Source organism: Diceros bicornis, chromosome 34 (genome assembly GCF_020826845.1).
Source record: "Diceros bicornis minor isolate mBicDic1 chromosome 34, mDicBic1.mat.cur, whole genome shotgun sequence".
Classification (NCBI taxonomy): Eukaryota; Metazoa; Chordata; class Mammalia; order Perissodactyla; family Rhinocerotidae; genus Diceros; species Diceros bicornis.
This window is the reverse complement of record NC_080773.1, coordinates 34107843-34127079: the sequence shown is the minus strand read 5'-3', so window position 1 is coordinate 34127079 and position 19237 is coordinate 34107843. Positions and strand designations below refer to the sequence as shown.

The following is a 19237-nucleotide window of genomic DNA, read 5'->3' as shown; positions in this document are numbered from 1 at the left end:
ATGAACTCCTCTACTAACATCTCTGTAGACGACGGTTCCTATGAGAAGCTTCTGTCTTACCTTATGGGCCTGGATCAGTATCAGCTGGAGGAATTCAAACTTTGCCTCCAGTGCCCACAGCTGCTGCCTGAGAACTTCCAGAAGATCCCCTGGGCAAACTTGAAAGCCGTTAATCCCACTAATCTGTTGTGTCTGTTGAATGAATACTTTCCAGAAAGGCAGTTATGGGAAGTGACCCTCAGAATCTTCGAGAAGATGAATCTGACTTCATTATGTGAGGAAGTTAGAGCGAAGATGAATGGTGAGTGGGTCCATAAGAGGGACAGAGGGACGGCTGCCTGGTGCTCATGGGAGCAAGGAGGTTGCTGCTGAGTTTTTACGGGGTCATTCTAAATTGCTAGCCTATCCTTAAGAAAGAATCTCCCTGCTGGGCTATGAAGTTTTAAAGATTAAAGGTATAAAGTTTTGGTGCTCTAACCTGGGAAAGAATGGTAATCAAAAACAAGAAGAAGGAATTGAAAGGGGCACATTTAGCTCTGTCACAGGGCTTCTTCCGAAAATGCGACTTTGTTCCAATGCGATTGTTGTATTAGGGAACGATTGGAGCATAACAAGAATTTCATGTTTGCTTATGCACGATTTTTTTCTCGAGAGAAATACTAGGTAAATGTAAAAAAACAAAAACAAAATGAAAAACTAAATGGCACCCAGATGAGCCAAGCCATGTAGGAACATACAAAGCACACACATGCACGCACCTCAAACATCTACCAGCTACCTAAGTATGAGCCACATCCATCCAGAACTTTGTCTGGTTTCAGATCACTCTTCTTCCACCACTTCACAAAACTGCACAAGCTGCAACACTTCCCACACCCACAAGCAACCTTCATGTCTTTTTCAAGGTAAAGTACTACGCCATATTCGTTGTAGCGTTATACTATTTATTCATCTACCTATAGTGATGCTGTAGTATTTATTCATCTGTCTATTAGAGTGCTGTAGTATTTAGTTATCTATCTATTGTAGCACTGTAGCATTTATTTATTGTAGCACTGTAGTATTTATTGTAGCACTGTAGTATTTCGTTATCTATTGTAGCACTGTAGTGTTTATTCATATGCCTATTATAGTGCTGTAGTATTTAGTTATCTATCTATTGTAGCACTGTAGCATTTATTTATTTATTGTAGCACTGTAGTATTTATTGTAGCACTATAGTATTTATTGTAGCATTGTAGTATTAATTGTAGCAGTGTAGTATTGTAGCACTGTAGTATTGGTTGTAGTGCTTTAGTATTTATTTATTGTAGCATTGTAGTATTTATTTATTGTAGCACTGTAGTATTTACCTGTTGCAGTGCTATAGTATTTATCTATTGACTGCAGTGTTGTAGTATTTATCTATTTATTACAGCACTGTAGTCTTTATTTATTGTAATAGTAAAATGTTTGTAATAGTAAAGTGTTTCATAACCAGTTAGCAAGTGTAAAACTGTGCTTCTGTTTTTATTGTTTCTATCTTTTTTAACGTATCATTGATTCCGTTTTTCTGTAAAATAAAAACTCAAGTGGTTTTTTTCATGCAGCCTTACCCACTGCAGTGTTTTAGGAACGCTATGTCACTTTGTGGCAGGACTGGCTGCCTCTCTGACCTGTAGAGAATAATTGTAACTTTTGCCAGTATCTGTTGCAAGCCAGGCATTGATCTTAACACTCTCTGTACATTGGTCCTTACTTTTCCCTTCTCTCGTTAGAGGGAAGTCCTGTTATTGCTGTATCACAGACAAGGAAACTGAGGCACAGAGCTGAAGTAAATTGCCCAAGGTCACAGAGATTGGACGTGAACCCTGGCAGAGGGTCTCCAGAGGATCTGTGCCAGACCATATATTGCTTCTCTTGCACCCAAATGAGGGCATGAGTTCTAAGGAGGGGGGATGGGAGTTGGCAACATGAAGTCTCCCCTATCAGAGCTTTGGGCATTGAAGAGTCAGGCTTTGTGCTTCTTCTGGTGGGCAGGAGGATGGATGAAGACTAGATTCCCTTCTTCTCTCTCTCCTCCTTCTCCCTCCTCCCCTTACCCCTTCATTTTAAAGCCCTCATGTACTCTTGTCTGGAATAAGCAGATGTTGAGCAGAGAGCTAAAATGGGATCTAGAATCCTTAAATCGTGTTTCTGATTGGCAATCCCAGAGGGAGATATTTGCACAGAGGAGAATGTTGTTCAAAGAAGAACTTCCTTTCTGGTTACTGGTCCTGAACAGTAATGTCGACACCCTTCTTGAAGCCTATAGAGCCAGACAAGGCATATTGCAGGATCCCCTTCTCTCTGGTCCTTATCAGGTTCCCACTTGGCCTTCTAAAGGGGTGGGGCTTGCAGAGATACCTCTTATACACGAGGAAGCCCTAGATCACATCCATCTCACTAGCAATGCGGGAGGTGATAAAAAGGTCCAGTGGGCCAGCCAGGATAACTTGTACTGCCCCCATCAGCTCCATCTTCTAGGAAACATGGCACAGCAAGTGTCCCTGTGCTTGAACAGTGCTGTAGAAATGTATTTGTGAACGAGTTTGTGAATGCACGTGTGTTTACAGGCACAAGTATACTGCCTTTTGGAGACTATGGGTTGTTATGAGAGGTTCGGGGATTCGATCGGAGACGTAAAAGACACTTTCCACTCCAAAAAAATGGACTGAAGGTATATTTTATTATATAGAGGATAGTAAAGGTGACAGTCTGCAAACAGATCCAAATAGGTCAAATATTAAGAGGGAAAAAAAACATCAGCCCGACTGGAAAGGGAAAACACCCACATCGGCTGAAGAGAAATGACACAAATCAACCAGAAAGAGAAACACCAGGTTAACCGAAAAGAGAACACATCAAATCAATTACTTCATATCAAATCAATTGCTTCACATCAAATCAGTTACTCACAACATCCACGCCCCACTGCCGGGAGAGCTCTGTCAATCGACGCGGCTGGGCAAGGATCACACGTCCTGGGCAAGGTGTCCCTTCCACAGGTGGAACTCTCACCGGGTCTCAGTTTCCAGCAGTTTTTATACCATCAGTAATTTTCAGAGTAAGCAATTACAGAGTTTGCAGAGCAAGCATTTAGTGTTCCCATGCACAAAATGGTTATCAGTGGCGTACGTGCACTGAGCCCCCTGGCTAACGTCCCAGCCCAGTAGTTGTGTACGTGCATTGTTCTCTTTGGTTATCGTCCCAGCCCGGCACAGATGGCCAGTCCATCCCGTGCTACGACGCTCCAAGAGCCTTGAAATGTTACAACTTGCAACTCCCTCCGTGAGAGAAGGGCCAGTTCCCACCACGCAGAAAGCAGCTTTGTATTTCTTTTTGTGCTGGTGGCTGTAGGTCAATGGAGCGGCCAAACATGGCTGCACTCATGTCAAGACAGGGTTTAAGAACTCAAGTTCTAGCATCAGACTGCTTGGGTTCAGGGGCTGGTTCCGCTTAATTAATTGTAACCCTGGGCAAATGGTTTACCACTGGGCCCCATTCTCTCTTTTTAAAAACGGTGCTAACTGTACCTACCTCTGAGTCTCTAGGATGAAATGCTTAGAAGGCATTGGGAACAAAGTAGGTTCTCAATCACTCACTCGTCTTTGGGGTAGTTTTTTTTCTAATAGCATCATCTTCCCTGGTTTTTTCCAGATGCTGGTTTGCGGATGAGGCCAGATGGGCAGTATCAGAACTGGGAGGGTCTTTGCTGTCTCACTGTGTACACCCTCAACCTGACCCAAGACTATTCCAACAAATGTGGGGTGGGAGGATCTGGAGTTCAACAGGACCCATAGATGGCCAAAGGGAAGTCAGAGTTGAGATTCTTTCTTTTTTTTTTTTAAAGGAATTGGACCTAAATTCCAGGCTGTTCATCTGGACCAGCCTGGCTGTTTTGACAGGTACCCCAGCTACATCTAGAGTCTTCAACTTAATGTGTCAAGATACAGATTGTGGCACCTGATAGTTGACAGCAGAGCTATGGTCTGGAAGGCTCACATCATTGGGATTATTTGCAACAGAGGAATGCTACATGTCATGTAGTTGGCTTACAGATAAACGGAACCAACGATAAGGGACAATCTTGGCCTTAGTGGGTTATGCCTGGGAAAAGTTTCCTATTCAGATTCCCTGATGCTAAGAGGGCTAGCTAATCCACAACAGAATTCAGCTCAAGTATGTGGAAGCGGGGCACAGGGGCTCCACAGAATTGTTTTTTTTGGCCAAGGCCACCATTGGTGGAGAATGATGGATTCTTCTTCTCCAAAGAAACATAGAGCATGAGAAGAAAGCCCAGGACCTGCGTAGCTAGACAGATCAAGTCCCGTAAACCTTGAAAACCAATGGAATCATAAATGTTAGAGCCATATCCCCTTTAGATTCAAATCCTACATGGGGCACTGGCTCATAGCAGCTAAGTACTGGGCAGTGGAATAGGAGTTACCACTGTGTGAGTGAGAAATGGAAGGGGCTCTTGAGCTCACGAGGAACAGGACATTCAGAGTGGTTGTGTGAAAATGAGGGGCTGGGGTTAGAACCCAATTCTTGGTGCTTCTCTTCCTATGGTATTTTATTCCAAAAATATTAGAGTAGCTTCTATGTGCTCAACATTATTCTACACTTTGGGATAAATCAGTGAACAAACAGAGACTAGCCATCCGTCTCCCCCTGTAGTAGGGCAAGACATTAATGGATAGGGTAAATAAGTACCTTATATGGTATGTTAGAAGGTGAGAAGTGCAATGGAAAAGAGAGAGTAAGGTGGATGGGGAGAGCCTCAGGTGTGTGATGTAGCAGATAAGGTGCGGTATTAATTAGGATCATCAGGCACTGTTGAGGAGGTAGAACTTGAGAAAAGACTGGGAGGTGAGGGAGCGAGCCAAGTGGATATCTGGGGAAGATCGTTCCAGACAGGAGGATGGCTGGATCCAGGGCCCTGGGTCAGGAATGCGCTTGATGTGTACTGTGGTCTTTGCAAAGTAGCATGTTCCCAAAGTAGTTGGGTTGATGGGGCTTGATTCCTTCAGCCTCTTCGATCCCAAGCTTGTTGGAGAAATAGCTGGTTCTACTGAGAGCATCCATCATTGACAACCAATTTTCAGACCGGGGTATCTCAAGATCCCATCATCACTCTGTTTCAGAGATTGCACAGGCACGGGAACCTCAAGATCCCAACCAAGAAGAACCAGGGATGCCAGAGGAAGAAACAGGTTTGTACACTATTTTATGATGATCAAGGACAAATTGCTTGATGGAGAGTTCATTTTACTGGGTCCACATTTGCCACCTCCTCTGAAAGTTTCTTCAATTTGTAGCATGCAGGAAATTACACTCTTGCCAACCTGTTCTTCCAGTACTGCTTACTGAATAATAAGTTACCGTAAACTGGACATTCTCTCTGTTTCTACTCTAAGTTCTTAGACACCAGTGTCTTCTGGACTTTGTAATTATGTTGCATTAATAGGTAGCTGTATTTTTGGTACCGGTGGCCCCATGGAGATCTTCATGTTGATAAATTAATATGTACAGTTATGGAACAAGTTTAGTTTTATCAGAGAAATACATGTACTTGTGTATAATCCAAAAAGAATCACAGAAATGCAAAACATAGAATGAAAAGCATCAATTCTTTGCCCAACCCTTGAGTTCTGTTCTGCAGAAGCAACCACATGCCACTCTTGGCTGCCACTTTTGCCATTTATTTCCATGCTCAAAAGTGATTAACATACACTCCTATTTCTTAGTTTTTCAATCAATTATATACTGACTTCTCGTCATGGTAGGTAAATATCTCTCCTCTCTTCTATCCTCCAATAAAGTTGTCATTTTTTTTGAAGGAATAGGTATTCAGTGCCATTGGAAATAAATTGATGCTGAGCCACATAATCAATCAAGATTACATGCTATGTTTGTTTTCAAGGACTGCTGTAATAAATTACCACAAACTGGTGGCTTAAACAACAGAAGTTTATTCTGTCACAGTGCTGGAGGCTGGAAGTCCAATATCAAGGTGTCGGCAGGGCCATGCTTCCTCCAGAGGCTTGAGGGAAGAATCAGTCCCCCATTTTCCCAGCTTCTAGTGGCTTCCAGCATTCTTGGGCTTGCGGCTGCATCACTCTCAAGTTCTGCCTCTGTGGTTACATGGCCTCTTTCTCTTTTTTTGTCTCAGAACTCTCTCTGCCTCTCTCTTGTAGAAACATATTTGATTGCATTTAGGGAAATCCAGAATAAGCTTCTCTTCTCAAGGTCCTTAATCTCATTTTTGCCACATAAAGTAATATCACTCTTTTGCCACAAGATGTTCTGGGGATTAGGATGTGGACATATCTTTTTGGGGGCCACTATTCAGCCCACTACATATACGTTTTTGGGGGAATCATTTCCTGTTTTTGTTTGAGTTAATAATTGCTTTTTTTGGTTTAACTTTCTATGCTGTTACTATATCATTCCAAAATTTTTTGGGAAGTATAACACAATCGAGCATATCAAGGAGTCCATCAGCTCCCTTGTCATTACTTCTAGACAATTTCCTGAAGCCCCACACTCATCTTCAGTCTGTATTGGTTGTCACATAGCTCTCATCCTAGACTTCATTTAGTCTGAAATTGCATTTTCTACTCTGGAATGTGGCCTCTCCTCTTTACCCCGTAGATCCCATGTCCATCCATCTGTCTGTCTCACCACTGTCTCAGGGAACTCATTCTATAATAACTTATTGAAAAATGTCACTGTGAGATGGTATTTTTGCGAGCTTGCCTGATTGAAAATTTCCCTAGTGCACATTTAAAAAAAATTTTATTGAGGTCACATTGGTTTATAACATTATATAAATTTCAGGTGTACATCATTATATTTCAATTTCTGTATGGACTGCATTGTGTTCACCACCAAAAGTCTAATTTCCATCTATTACCATACATGTGTCCCTTTACGACTTTTGCCCACCCCCCACCCCCTTCCCCTCTGGTAACTACCAATCTCTTCTCTGTATCTATGGGTTTGTTTATCTTCCACATGTAAGTGAAATCATATGGTGTTTGTCTTTCTCTGTCTGAGTTATTTAGCTTAGCATAATACCCTCAAGGTCCATCTATGTTGGTGCAAATGGCACGATTTCATATTTTTTTATGGCTGAGTAGTACTCCATTGTGTCTATATACCCCATCTTCTTTATCCATTCATCTGTTGTTAGGCACTTAGGTTGCTTCCAAGTCTTGGCTATTGTGAATAATACTGCAATGAACATTGGAATGCATATACCTTTTTAAATTAGTGTTTTCATGTTCTTTGGATAAATACCCTGAAGTGGAGTAGCTGGATCATATGGTATTTCTATTTTTAATTTTTTGAGAAATATCCATACTGTTTTCCATAGTGGCTTCTAGTGCACATTTTGATGAATGGTTTGGGTGCAATATTCCAGGTTGAGATTCACTCTTCCCCAATGTTTCTGGTGTTCTGATGTCCTCTGGTGCCCAGTGGTGATAAATCTGATGCCATTTTGATTCTTTATGTTGGATGTGACCTATCTTTTACGCTATGAACACTTTTGGGGTCCTCCACCCCTGTGTTGTGAAGTGTTGTGGTGCAACTAGGTTCTGGGCCTTATCCTCTTAATTGAGTTGAATACTAAGTGGGACCTTTAAATTTAAATTTAAAAATGTGTCCTTCCATTCTCAAATTTTCTTGAGTTATCTCTTTGACACTGATCATTCCTTCTCTGTTCTATTTTTTCTGAAACTCTAATTAGGTGTCGTGTTTCTTGGGATTAACATCTAATTTTCTTACCCTTTTCCCTTCCATGCTTCCATCTTTATTTTTATTATAATTTGAAAGATTACTTTAACTTTCTATCATACCTTCCATGAAAAATATTATTCCATCAATAGTATTTTTGACATAAAAACTGTTAAATCCATTTCTCCTCAATAGTATCCTTTTCAATAGTTGTAATATCTCCTTAAATATTTTTTTTAATAACTTTTGGAGCAGTTTTTGGTTTCCTGAGTTTTCTGTTTCCTGGTCAGAGTAAAGTGATTAAACAAACAATGTAAATAGTACAATATGCTCAATATTTTAAAAATCTCCCATTTCCTATACAACCAATTAATTATACAAAGGTAGCCATTTAAAAAATTTAGTCTTTTTTCTTCCAGCTTTTTAGTCATAAATTAGATCACACATCAGTTCTACACTGCTTTTGTCATCTGATATCTTTATCATGTCTTAACAGCTACTCAATAAACCATTGTATCAATATGTGGATATATCCATATGGATGTATCATGGTCTATATCTAACCTTCTCCTGTTGATAGAAATCTAGGTTTCCAGGTTTTTTTTTTAATATTAAACAATACTTTGATAAACATCCATGACATTGCACATCTCCAAGTATTTCTGTAGAAAACATTCCTAAACCAGAACTCCTAGATCAAATCCCTTACATAACCTAAACTTTGCCATCAAATTGATCTTCTGAAAAGCTGTATAAAACGATGTCCCCAATGATTCTGTGGGTCTCTGTTTTTCTGTCCTGCTATCAACATAGATTCTTTCAAATATTTGCCAAATTGATCAAAATACTGCCCTGATTTAACATTTGGTTTTCATTCATTCTATTAGTGAGTTGAAAACCATAATTGCTTTGAGCTTTTTTTCTTTCTTGCCACATGTCATTTTAGCCTCCCCCCCACCCCATTTTTCTTTTGAGCGCTGTTCTCTTCTTACTGACTTGTAAGAGCACATTGCATATGGAAATGACCTCTTGGTCTGTCACATAGACGGCAAGTATTCTCCCTTTCGCAATTTTTCTCTCTTGAATATATGCGTGGTGCTTTTGTGCTCAGCTTTACAACTTCTGGGTGGCCAGACTCATTCCCAACTTGGTTAGGTCAAAGGGTGCCTCTGCTACAATTGCCACCTGAGTTTCAGATCCAGTGGAGTTTTAGATTTCACCAAACTCTTGCTGCATTGAAGAGAAATCGAGGCGAGCAGGGCAGAGATGGCTTGACTCATTCTGGGGGAGCAGATCCTATGTGAGTCACTCCTTTGGTCCGTAAGATCCATTTCTTAAAGGTTGAGTGATCAAGTCTTGGGATTTGATCCATCCAGAATAATAGTCCTTTTCTGGAGGTGGGTTGAAGTTCTGGAAGGTTGAACATTTGAGAAGCGCCAGCCTTCAGAGACCTTTATCATCTGAATAGAATGTTGCCCGGGACCCCATCCCCAGAAGATGACATTTCCCTTTTGGTGGGTAATGGAAAAGTGCGTTTCCATTCTTTCCTGCTCGTTTGGAATTTATAGACAAGGGAACTGAGGTGCAAAGAAGTATTGACAAAGCATCACAGTCTTAAGTATCAGTTCTAGATCTTGGAAAAAATGTGACGGTGGCTCTTTGATCTTCCTAGTCTCATGCTTTCTCCACCAGGATCTTTATATATATGTATATACATACATACATTCCTGGTAAACGGAGTCACCATCCACCCAGATATTTAAGCCAAAAACCTAGAATGCATCTCCAACTCTATTTGCCTTAGCATTTCCCACCCCCTTGCTATAAATCACTAGTAATCCTATTGGCTCTACTCTCAATATATACCCTAAATCCATTTATTTTCTTTCTAATACTATGTTCCAGTTCTTCACAGGCTCTGTCCAAGGTCTTCTACAAAGAACGAAGGATCTGTTGTTGTTATGTCATCAATGGGTATGTTTGACTGAACATATCAGCTGTCACTTAGATAACAGTAGTAGCTTCCTAACCCGGTCTCATGGCCTCCTTTGCTGCACCATAATCCGTTCTCCAAAGAACGGTGATCTTTTTTTTTTTTTTTTTTTTTTTTTTTTTTTATATATATATATTTTTTTATTGATAATTTAATGGTTTCTAACATTGTGAAATTTTGGGTTGTACATTTTTGTTTGTCCATCACCCCATATATGACTCCCTTCACCCCTTGTGCCCACCCCCCACCCCCACTTCCCAGGTAACCACAGTCCAGTTTTCTCTGTCCATGTGTTGGTTTATATTCCACATATGAGTGAGATCATACAGTGTTTGTCTTTCTCTTTCTGGCTTATTTCACTTAACATAATACGCTCCAGGCCCATCCATGTTGTTGCAAATGGGACGATTTTGTCTTTTTTTATGGCTGAGTAGTATTCCATTGTATATATATACCACATTTTCTTAATCCAATCGTCAGTCGAGGGACACTTAGGTTGCTTCCACTTCTTGGCTATGGTGAATAATGCTGCAATGAACATAGGGGTGCATAAGCCTCTTTGGATTGTTGATTTCAGGTGCGTTGGATAGATTCCCAGTAGTGGGATGGCTGGATCATAGGGCATCTCTATTTTTAATTCTTTGAGGAATCTCCATACCGTTTTCCATAGAGGCTGCACCAATTTGCATTCCCACCAGCTGTGTATGAGGGTTCCTGTTTCTCCACATCCTCTCCAACATTTGTTGTTTTTTGTCTTGGTGATTATAGCCATTCTAACGGGCGTGAGGTGGTATCTTAGTGTCGTTTTGATTTGCATTTCCCTGATGATTAGTGATGTTGAGCATCTTTTCATGTGCCTATTGGCCATCTGTATATCTTCCTTGGAGAAGTGTCTGTTCATTTCCTCTGCCCATTTTTTGATCGGGTTGTTTGTTTTTTTGTTGTTCAATTGTGTGAGTTCTTTATATATTATGGAGATCAACCCCTTGTCAGATGTATGTTTTGCAAATATTCTCTCCCAGCTGGTTGGTTGTTTGTTCATCTTGATTCTGATTTCATTTGTCTTATAAAAGCTCTTTAGTCTGATAAAGTCCCACTTGTTTATTTTTTCTTTAGTTTCCCTAGTCTGGGTAGGCATGTCATCCGAAAAGATTCCTTTAAACCCAATGTCAAATAGTGTGTTGCCTATATTTTCTTCTATGAGTTTTATAGTTTCAGGTCTCACCTTCAGGTCTTTGATCCATTTTGAGTTAATTTTTGTGTATGGCGATAGCACATGGTCCACTTTCATTCTTTTGCATGTGGATGTCCAGTTTTCCCAACACCATTTATTGAAGAGACTTTCCTTTCTCCATTGCATGTCCTTAGCACCTTTGTCGAAAATTAGCTGTCCGTATATGTGTGGTTTTATTTCTGGGCTTTCAATTCTGTTCCATTGATCTGTGTGTCTGTTTTTGTACCAGTACCATGCTGTTTTGATTACTATTGCTTTGTAGTATGTTTTGAAGTCAGGAATTGTGATGCCTCCTGCTTTGTTCTTTTTCTTTAGGATTTCTTTAGCTATTCGGGGTCTTTTGTTGCCCCATATAAATTTTAGTATTCTTTTTTCTATTTCTGTGAAGAATGTCATTGGGATTCTGATTGGGATTGCATTGAATCTGTAGATTGCTTTAGGTAATATAGACATTTTAACTATGTTTATTCTTCCAATCCACGTGCATGGGATATCTTTCCATTTCTTTATGTCATCGTTGATTTCCCTCAATAATGTCTTGTAGTTCTCATTGTATAGGTCCTTCACCTCCTTGGTAAGATTTATTCCTAGGTATTTTATTCTTTTTGATGCAATTGTAAATGGTATTATCTTTTTGAGCTCTCTTTCTGTTAGTTCATTATTAGCATATAGAAATGCAACTGATTTTTGTAGATTGATTTTGTACCCTGCAACTTTGCTGTAGTTGTTGATTGTTTCTAACAGTTTTCCAACAGATTCTTTAGGGTTTTCTATATATACAATCATGTCATCTGCAAATAGTGAGAGTTTCACTTCTTCGTTACCTATTTGGATTCCTTTTATTCCTTTTTCTTGCCTAATTGCTCTGGCCAAAACCTCCAGTACTATGTTGAACAGGAGTGGTGAGAGTGGGCAGCCCTGCCTCGTTCCTGTTCTCAGAGGAATGGCTTTCAGTCTTTCCCCGTTGAGTATGATGTTAGCTGTGGGTTTGTCATATATGGCCTTTATTATGTTGAGGTACTTTCCTTCTATTCCCAATTTATTGAGAGTTTTTATCATAAATGGATGTTGTATCTTGTCAAATGCCTTCTCTGCGTCTATTGAGATGATCATGTGGTTTTTATTCTTTGTTTTGTTGATGTGATGTATCACGTTGATTGATTTGCGGATGTTGAACCATCCCTGCGTCTCTGGTATAAATCCCACTTGATCATGGTGTATGATCTTTTTAATATATTGTTGTATTCGGTTTGCCAATATTTTGTTGAGGATTTTTGCATCAATGTTCATCAGCGATATTGGCCTGTAATTTTCTTTCTTTGTATTGTCTTTGTCTGGTTTCGGTATCAGGGTGATGTTGGCCTCGTAGAATGATTCAGGAAGTGTTCCATCTTCCTCTATTTTTTGGAATAGTTTGAGGAGGATGGGTATTAAATCTTCTTTGAATGTTTGGTAAAATTCACTGGAGAAGCCATCTGGTCCTGGACTTTTATTTTTTGGGAGGTTTTTGATTACTATTTCAATCTCTTTACTTGTGATTGGTCTATTCAGATTCTCCACTTCTTCTTGGTTCAATTTTGGGAGGTTGTATAAGTCCAAGAATTTATCCATTTCTTCTAGATTGTCCGATTTGTTGGCATATAATTTCTCATAGTATTCTCTTATAATCCTCTGTATTTCCATGGTATCCGTTGTAATTTCTCCTCTTTCATTTCTAATTTTATTTACTTGAGCCTTTTCTCTTTTTTTCTTAGTTAGCCTGGCTAAGGGTTTGTCTATTTTGTTTATCTTCTCGAAGAACCAACTCTTTGTTTCATTAATCCTTTCTACTGTTTTTTTGGTCTCAATATCATTTATTTCTGCTCTGATTTTTATTATTTCTCTCCTTCTGCTGGCTTTGGGCTTTGTTTGTTCTTCTTTTTCTAGTTCTGTTAGGTGTAATTTAAGGTTGCCTATTAGGGCTTTTTCTTGTTTGTTAAGGTGGGCTTGTATCGCTATGAGTTTCCCTCTCAGGACCGCTTTTGCTGCATCCCATATGGTTTGATATGGCATGTTATCATTTTCGTTTGTTTCCAGATAGTTTTTGATTTCTCCTTTAATTTCATCAATGATCCATTGGTTGTTCAGTAGCATGTTGTTTAATCTCCACATTTTTGTCACTTTCCCAGCTTTTTTTTCCTGGTTCATTTCCAGTTTCATAGCCTTATGGTCTGAAAAGATGCTTGTTATGATTTCAATCCTCTTAAATTTATTGAGGCTTGCTTTGTTTCCCAACATATGGTCTATCCTAGAGAATGTTCCATGTGCGCTTGAGAAGAATGTGTAGTCAGCTGTTTTTGGGTGGAGTGCTCTGTATATGTCTACTAGGTCCATCTCGTCCAGTTTTTCATTTAAGTCTAATATTTCTTTATTAACTTTTTGTCTGGATGATCTATCCATTGCTGTAAGTGGGGTGTTAAGATCCCCTACTATTATTGTGTTGTTGTTGATTTCTCCTTTTAGGTTTGCTAATAGTTGTTTTATGTACATTGGTGCTCCTATGTTGGGTGCATATATATTTATAAGTGATATGTCTTCTTGATGGAGTGTCCCTTTTATCATTATATATTTCCCTTCTTTGTCTTTCTTAACCTGTTTTATCTTGAAGTCTACTTTGTCTGATATGAGTATGGCAACACCTGCTTTCTTTTGTTTGCCATTAGCTTGGAGTATTGTCTTCCATCCTTTCACTCTGAGCCTGTGCTTGTCTTTAGTGCTAAGATGTGTTTCCTGAAGGCAGCATATTGTTGGGTCTTGCTTTTTAATCCATCCTGCCACTCTGTATCTTTTGATTGGAGAGTTCAATCCATTTACATTTAGGGTAATTATTGAAATATGAGGGTTGAATGTTGCTGTTTTGTCACTTATTTTCTGGTTCTTTTGCATTTCCTTTGTTTCTTGTCCCATTTGTTTTGGACTGCCAATTCAGTTTGGTTGTTCTGTCTTATGATTCTTCTAGTTTTCTCTTTGTTTATCATATGTGGTTTTAATTTGATTATTTGTTTAGTGGTTACCTTGAGGTTTGGGCAAAAAATCTTCTGTATGAGATAGTCCATTATCTGATAGCCTCCTATTTCCTTATACTAAGTCAATTCAGTCACTTTCCTCTTCCCCTTCTAAGTTGCTCTTGTTATACCTTATTCTATCTTGTGTTGTGGCTGTGTGTTTACAGTGATGAGGTTAAATTTATTTTTGGTGAATTTCTTCCTTTGATCTTTGAGTTTAGTATTTAAGTGGTTGCTAACCTATTCCGGTAAAGATCTGCTATTTCTCTGATTTTGTCTGCCTACTTTTCTCCTTACTCCAAGCTTTGTGTTCCCTTTCTCTTCTTGTTTTCGGGCCTGAGGGCCTTCTTGAGTATTTCTTGTAGTGGCGGTCTCGTGGCCATGAACTCCCTTAGCTTTTGTTTATCTGGGAGAGTTACTATTTCTCCATCATATTTGAAGGATATTTTTGCTGGATAGAGTATTCTTGGCTGAAAGTTTTTGTCTTTTAGTATTTTGAATATATCATTCCAGTCTCTTCTAGCCTGAAAAGTTTCTGTTGAGAAATCCGCTGAGAGCCTGATGGGAGTTCCTTTGTACGTTATTTTTTGTTTTTGTCTAGCTGCCCTTAATATTGTTTCTTTGTCGTTGACCCTGGCTAGCCTTACCACTAGGTGTCGTGGTGAAGGCCTTTGTCTGTTAATATATATAGGAGTCCTGTTGGCTTCGCTTACTGGTATTTCCTGCTCCTTCCCCAGATTTGGGAAATTTTCAGCTATTATTTCCTTGAATAGGCTCTCTAGAACGGTGATCTTTTAAAAATACAAACTATGGCTTGGCATCCCTTGGCCTTCAAAACAAAGAGATTCACAATCTAGCCCCTCCAGATGGTCGAATTCACCGCCTACCAGGCATCTCACTAGGTCAAAATGCTCCAGAATGTTCTCATTCCTGTCTCAGGGCATTTGTACCAGCTGTTCACCCTGCCTGAAAGCATCTCTTTCTACATCTCATCCTGGCTTCTTCTCATAGTTAAGGTGTCAACTCTCATGCAGAAGCCTCTACTGATCCCTTCCCCTCTTCTAACAGCATTCTTGATCTCTCTTAGGTTGTTCTATGTTTTGTGTTTGTATCATCAAACTATCTAAATTTTGCTACCTTTTGCAACTTTCCATCACCACACCCCTCCTCCTAAAAGTTAGACCCTTGAAGGCAGAGCTTCTCTGTCTTGTTCAGGGCTGCATATAGGAATTTCATTATTGAATAATTCCTAACGCTGAAATTCATTCTGACCATTGCTTTGTTGTGTTTTGCCTCACTTATCTGCTTTAGTACCCAGAAGAATATATAGAGAGAAGATGAAGGCTAAAATATTGGTGATGTGGGACCATATCCCATGGCCTGAAGATCACATATATCTCCGCAATGTGACAGAGCAGGAACATGAAGAACTGAAGAGCCTCCTGTATCCTAATAGGATTGGAGCCCAGCCCCAGACGATAGTCTTGGAGGGTAGGGCAGGAGTTGGGAAGACCACCCTGGCAATGAAGGTCATGCTGCATTGGGCAGAGGGCTTTCTCTTTCAGCACAGGTTCTCCTATGTTTTCTATATCAGCTGCCATAAAGTGGAAGAGATGGAGGATATCACCTTTGCAGACCTGCTTTCCCAAGACTGGCCTGAGTCTCAGGCCCCCATTGAAGAGTTCATGTGTCACCCTGAGAGGCTCCTGTTCATCATTGATGGCTTTGAGGAAATAACCTTGCCTTCCAAGTGGGACAATAGCCCGCCATATACAGACTGGTACCAGAAGCTCCCAGTGGCCAGAATCCTACTCCACTTGTTGAAGAAAGAATTGGTTCCCACAGCTACCTTACTGATTACAACAAGGGACTATAGAGGTGGAGATCTTAAAAAGTTGTTATTGAATCCATGGTTTGTACTAATCTCAGGATTCACAGAGGGAGACCGGGAGGAGTATTTCATCAGGTACTTTGGTGACCAAAACAAAGCCAAGAAAATCTTGCATTGGATAAGAAGAAATGAAACTCTGTTTCATTCCTGCTCTGCCCCCCTGGTGTGCTGGACTGTGTGTTCCTGCCTGAGGCGGCAGATAGGGAGAAATCCTCATTTCCAACTGAGCACCCAGACCACCACCAGTCTGTATGCCTATTTTTTCTCCAGCTTGTTCACAACAGCAGAGGTGAGTTTGTCAGATCAGAACTGGCCAGAACAGTGGAGGGCCCTCTGCTCTCTGGCTGCAGAGGGGATGTGGTTTTCGAACTTTACATTTGCAAAAGAGGTCATTGAACACCGGCGCTTGGAAGTACCTCTCATTGATTCTCTCTTCAGGTTGAATATTCTTCAAAAGGTCAGTGGCTGTGAGGATTGCATTACCTTCACTCACCAAAGTTTCCAGGTGTTTTTTGGGGCCATGTTCTATGTGCTCGGGGGAACAGAAGGATCCTTTGGTGGTCCCACAAAGCATCAAGAGATGAGAGTACTACTGAATGATGCCTTGGCTGACACAAACTTCTATTGGAATCAGATGGCTCTGTTTTTCTTTGGTCTTTTAAAAAGAGACATAACAAGAGAACTGGAAGATACTTTGCATTGTAAGATGTCTCCCAGGATAATGGACGAATTATTAGAATGGGCAGAAGAGTTAGATAAGTTTGACCCTGTCTCCATCCGGTTTGAATTCCTACAGTTTTTTCAGTGCTTATATGAGACTCAGGAGGAAAACTTTGTAAGGCAAATTTTGAATCACCTCCTTGAAGCTGACCTCAACATTTTTGGACATCTACAACTCCGAGTTTCTTCGTTTTGCCTAAAGCTCTGTCAAAGGTTGAGTAAACTAAGGCTATCTGTCAGTGGTCCCATCTCTCACACAGAATTGACTTTTGACTTGGAAACTCTGGAGTGAGTATTGCAAAACCATTTCATTCCTGACCTTCTCTCATCTTCATGGGCTCTGCCCAAGTTCTTCCATGAAAAACTGGAAATCTGTTATTGTTGTGTTGTCAGTGGTTACGATTGACCGAACATTCTAGATCAGCTCCATCTTGTGCTTTCCTTTCGGTATCGTGTAGGATTCCCTGGCTACTTTAATGGATCTGCTTAGAGGTAGATCTTGTATCTCAGGCACTGCATATTGAAGGTTTATGTGCCAGGCATTGTGCTAAGACACCTACTTGCATCTAACTAAATGGAGGAGGAACTGTTATTGCCATTCATAGATACAAAAACTGAAGGATAGAAACACAATTTGCTAATGTCAATGTGGCTATTAAGTAGTCCAGCCTGCATCAATGCCCAGCTCTCTCTTTCAGAGCTCCAGACCTTAAATAAAATGCTGGATACCTCTCCTTTGAGCATGAGTTGAGGTGGGGGTGGGGCCAACGGTGTCAAATAGATCCTGAAGCTTGTTCTGATGAGTTTGTCACTTTGTCTCCTGGAAGAACCCCAGAAATACTCAAACTACTTTGGGTTCTTACCCTAGAACCTTGTCCCATCACTGACGCTACTGACTTCCAGTCTAGGAGATAAGAAAACCTGGCTGTTCTACAAATTATTTCAGATCCCAGAGGGATGTTTTCTAAATTCTTCTCGTGAGACAGGGGCTGCTATGTGTGTTCTCAAATCCTTTCTCATTTAACCCTCAAAGCTACAAGAAGTACCAGTTCAATTTTGGTTGAACAAATTGAAATTTCGAGAAGACTAATTTCTTTGTGTTCACCCAGATTGGAATGTTAGTAAGATGCTTGGTCTGGGGGGTCTGGGGTAATAAATGTTCAATATATATTGGCTATCATTTGTCCTGTCTTGGAATCCCTAAAACCTAAATAGGGGACTTTATTTAGCTAGTGTTTACTGTTGGGTCGCATGAGTAAGGGCCCTTACAACCAAGGATAATCCCTTTTATTGTGAGGATTGATATTCAGTCAACATCATTCCTCACTTTAGGCATGATCACCCTAGGGCTTAAGGAAATTTCATGCCTTCTTTAAAGTTGATAACAGAACTTCTGATGTTAAGGTCGTTTCCTACTTCTCTACAGCATGGCTTTTTACCATTTTTCCTCCGTGGTTTGTAAGTTTGTCTATCTGTCTATCAGAATTAACTGGGATGTTAAACATATGGATGCACAGGCATGTACACACACACACACACACACACACAAATACACTTAAGTTTGGCAATGACCACTCTAACCAATGTTCCAATTCTGGGCTCACAGAGTAGAACTTTCCATCCTTCAGGTATTTTAGACATGTGTACTTTGTTTTACTTCCCTCATCTCATCTGAGATAAAAAAAAGTTGATTTATGACTTTAGTGCTCTTTTACTCTTTTTATCATTGAGAGCCTATTGCATTAGGGAAATTGTAAATAATTAGAATTCTAGTAATTCCAAGTTCTAAGTATTTGCATGAATCTTCTTTAATCATCACAAAATCCTATGAGAGTAAGTTTTATTGTGTACATTTTAGAGATAAAAAATTGGAACAGAGAGACTAAATAATACTACTAGGGGGCAGAGCTCTGAATTCATCTCAGATCTACTTAAAGTCTGAACTTCACCTCACTTATGTGGTTGCTTTCCTCTGAAAAGAATTGATGAGGATTGTGGGAATAAAACATCTGGGGCTTTGAGGACTATGCTTTTCGGGTTACATGTGTTCATATCCAGAACTCCAGTGAACACTCACACCTTTTGTTAGGGTCTCTTTTTTACCTCCTGTAGACCACATTCTGGGTGTTGATTGAGGTTCATTTACTTTCCTCATCCTTTTCTCTCTCTCCCTCATAAAGGACAAGGCTTGTCGATTCCAAGATACGTCAGTGGCAAGGTATTTGCTCTGTGTTTTGCAATGGAAATATGAGAGAGCTGGACCTGAGTAACAGTGAGCTTAATGCTTCATCTATGAAAAAACTCTGTTATGAGCTGAGAAATCCAAGGTGCAAACTCCAAAAACTGACGTAAGTGTGTGACTCTCACAGTTTGAAGAATACCATGGGAAAATAACCCAACATTTTTCTTTTGATTACCGCAGTGAGTATTTGCCAGAAAGTAAGTTACGAGCTCAGGAGAATAAAATAAATGTGCTTGTATTGGAAATTTAAAAAAATGGCTGTCTATCCTGAATGATCTTGCCCTAGAGGTACATGTAGACAAACTAATTTTTCCTTAAGATCTCTGAGTGAGGCTGCTGTTTTGAGCTGAAT

General features: G+C 40.0%; 1 protein-coding gene across 1 annotated transcript in view; it reads left to right on the top strand.

Annotated features, from left to right (window-relative positions):
• NLRP13 (NLR family pyrin domain containing 13) overlaps positions 1–19237 on the top strand; it is a 32843-nt gene continuing 13606 nt past the window's right edge. The window contains exons 1-3 of the mRNA XM_058530786.1: positions 1–301; positions 15344–16931; positions 18824–18991. Coding sequence (XP_058386769.1) covers positions 1–301; positions 15344–16931; positions 18824–18991 — 2057 coding nt within the window. The remainder of the gene's footprint in view (positions 302–15343; positions 16932–18823; positions 18992–19237) is intronic.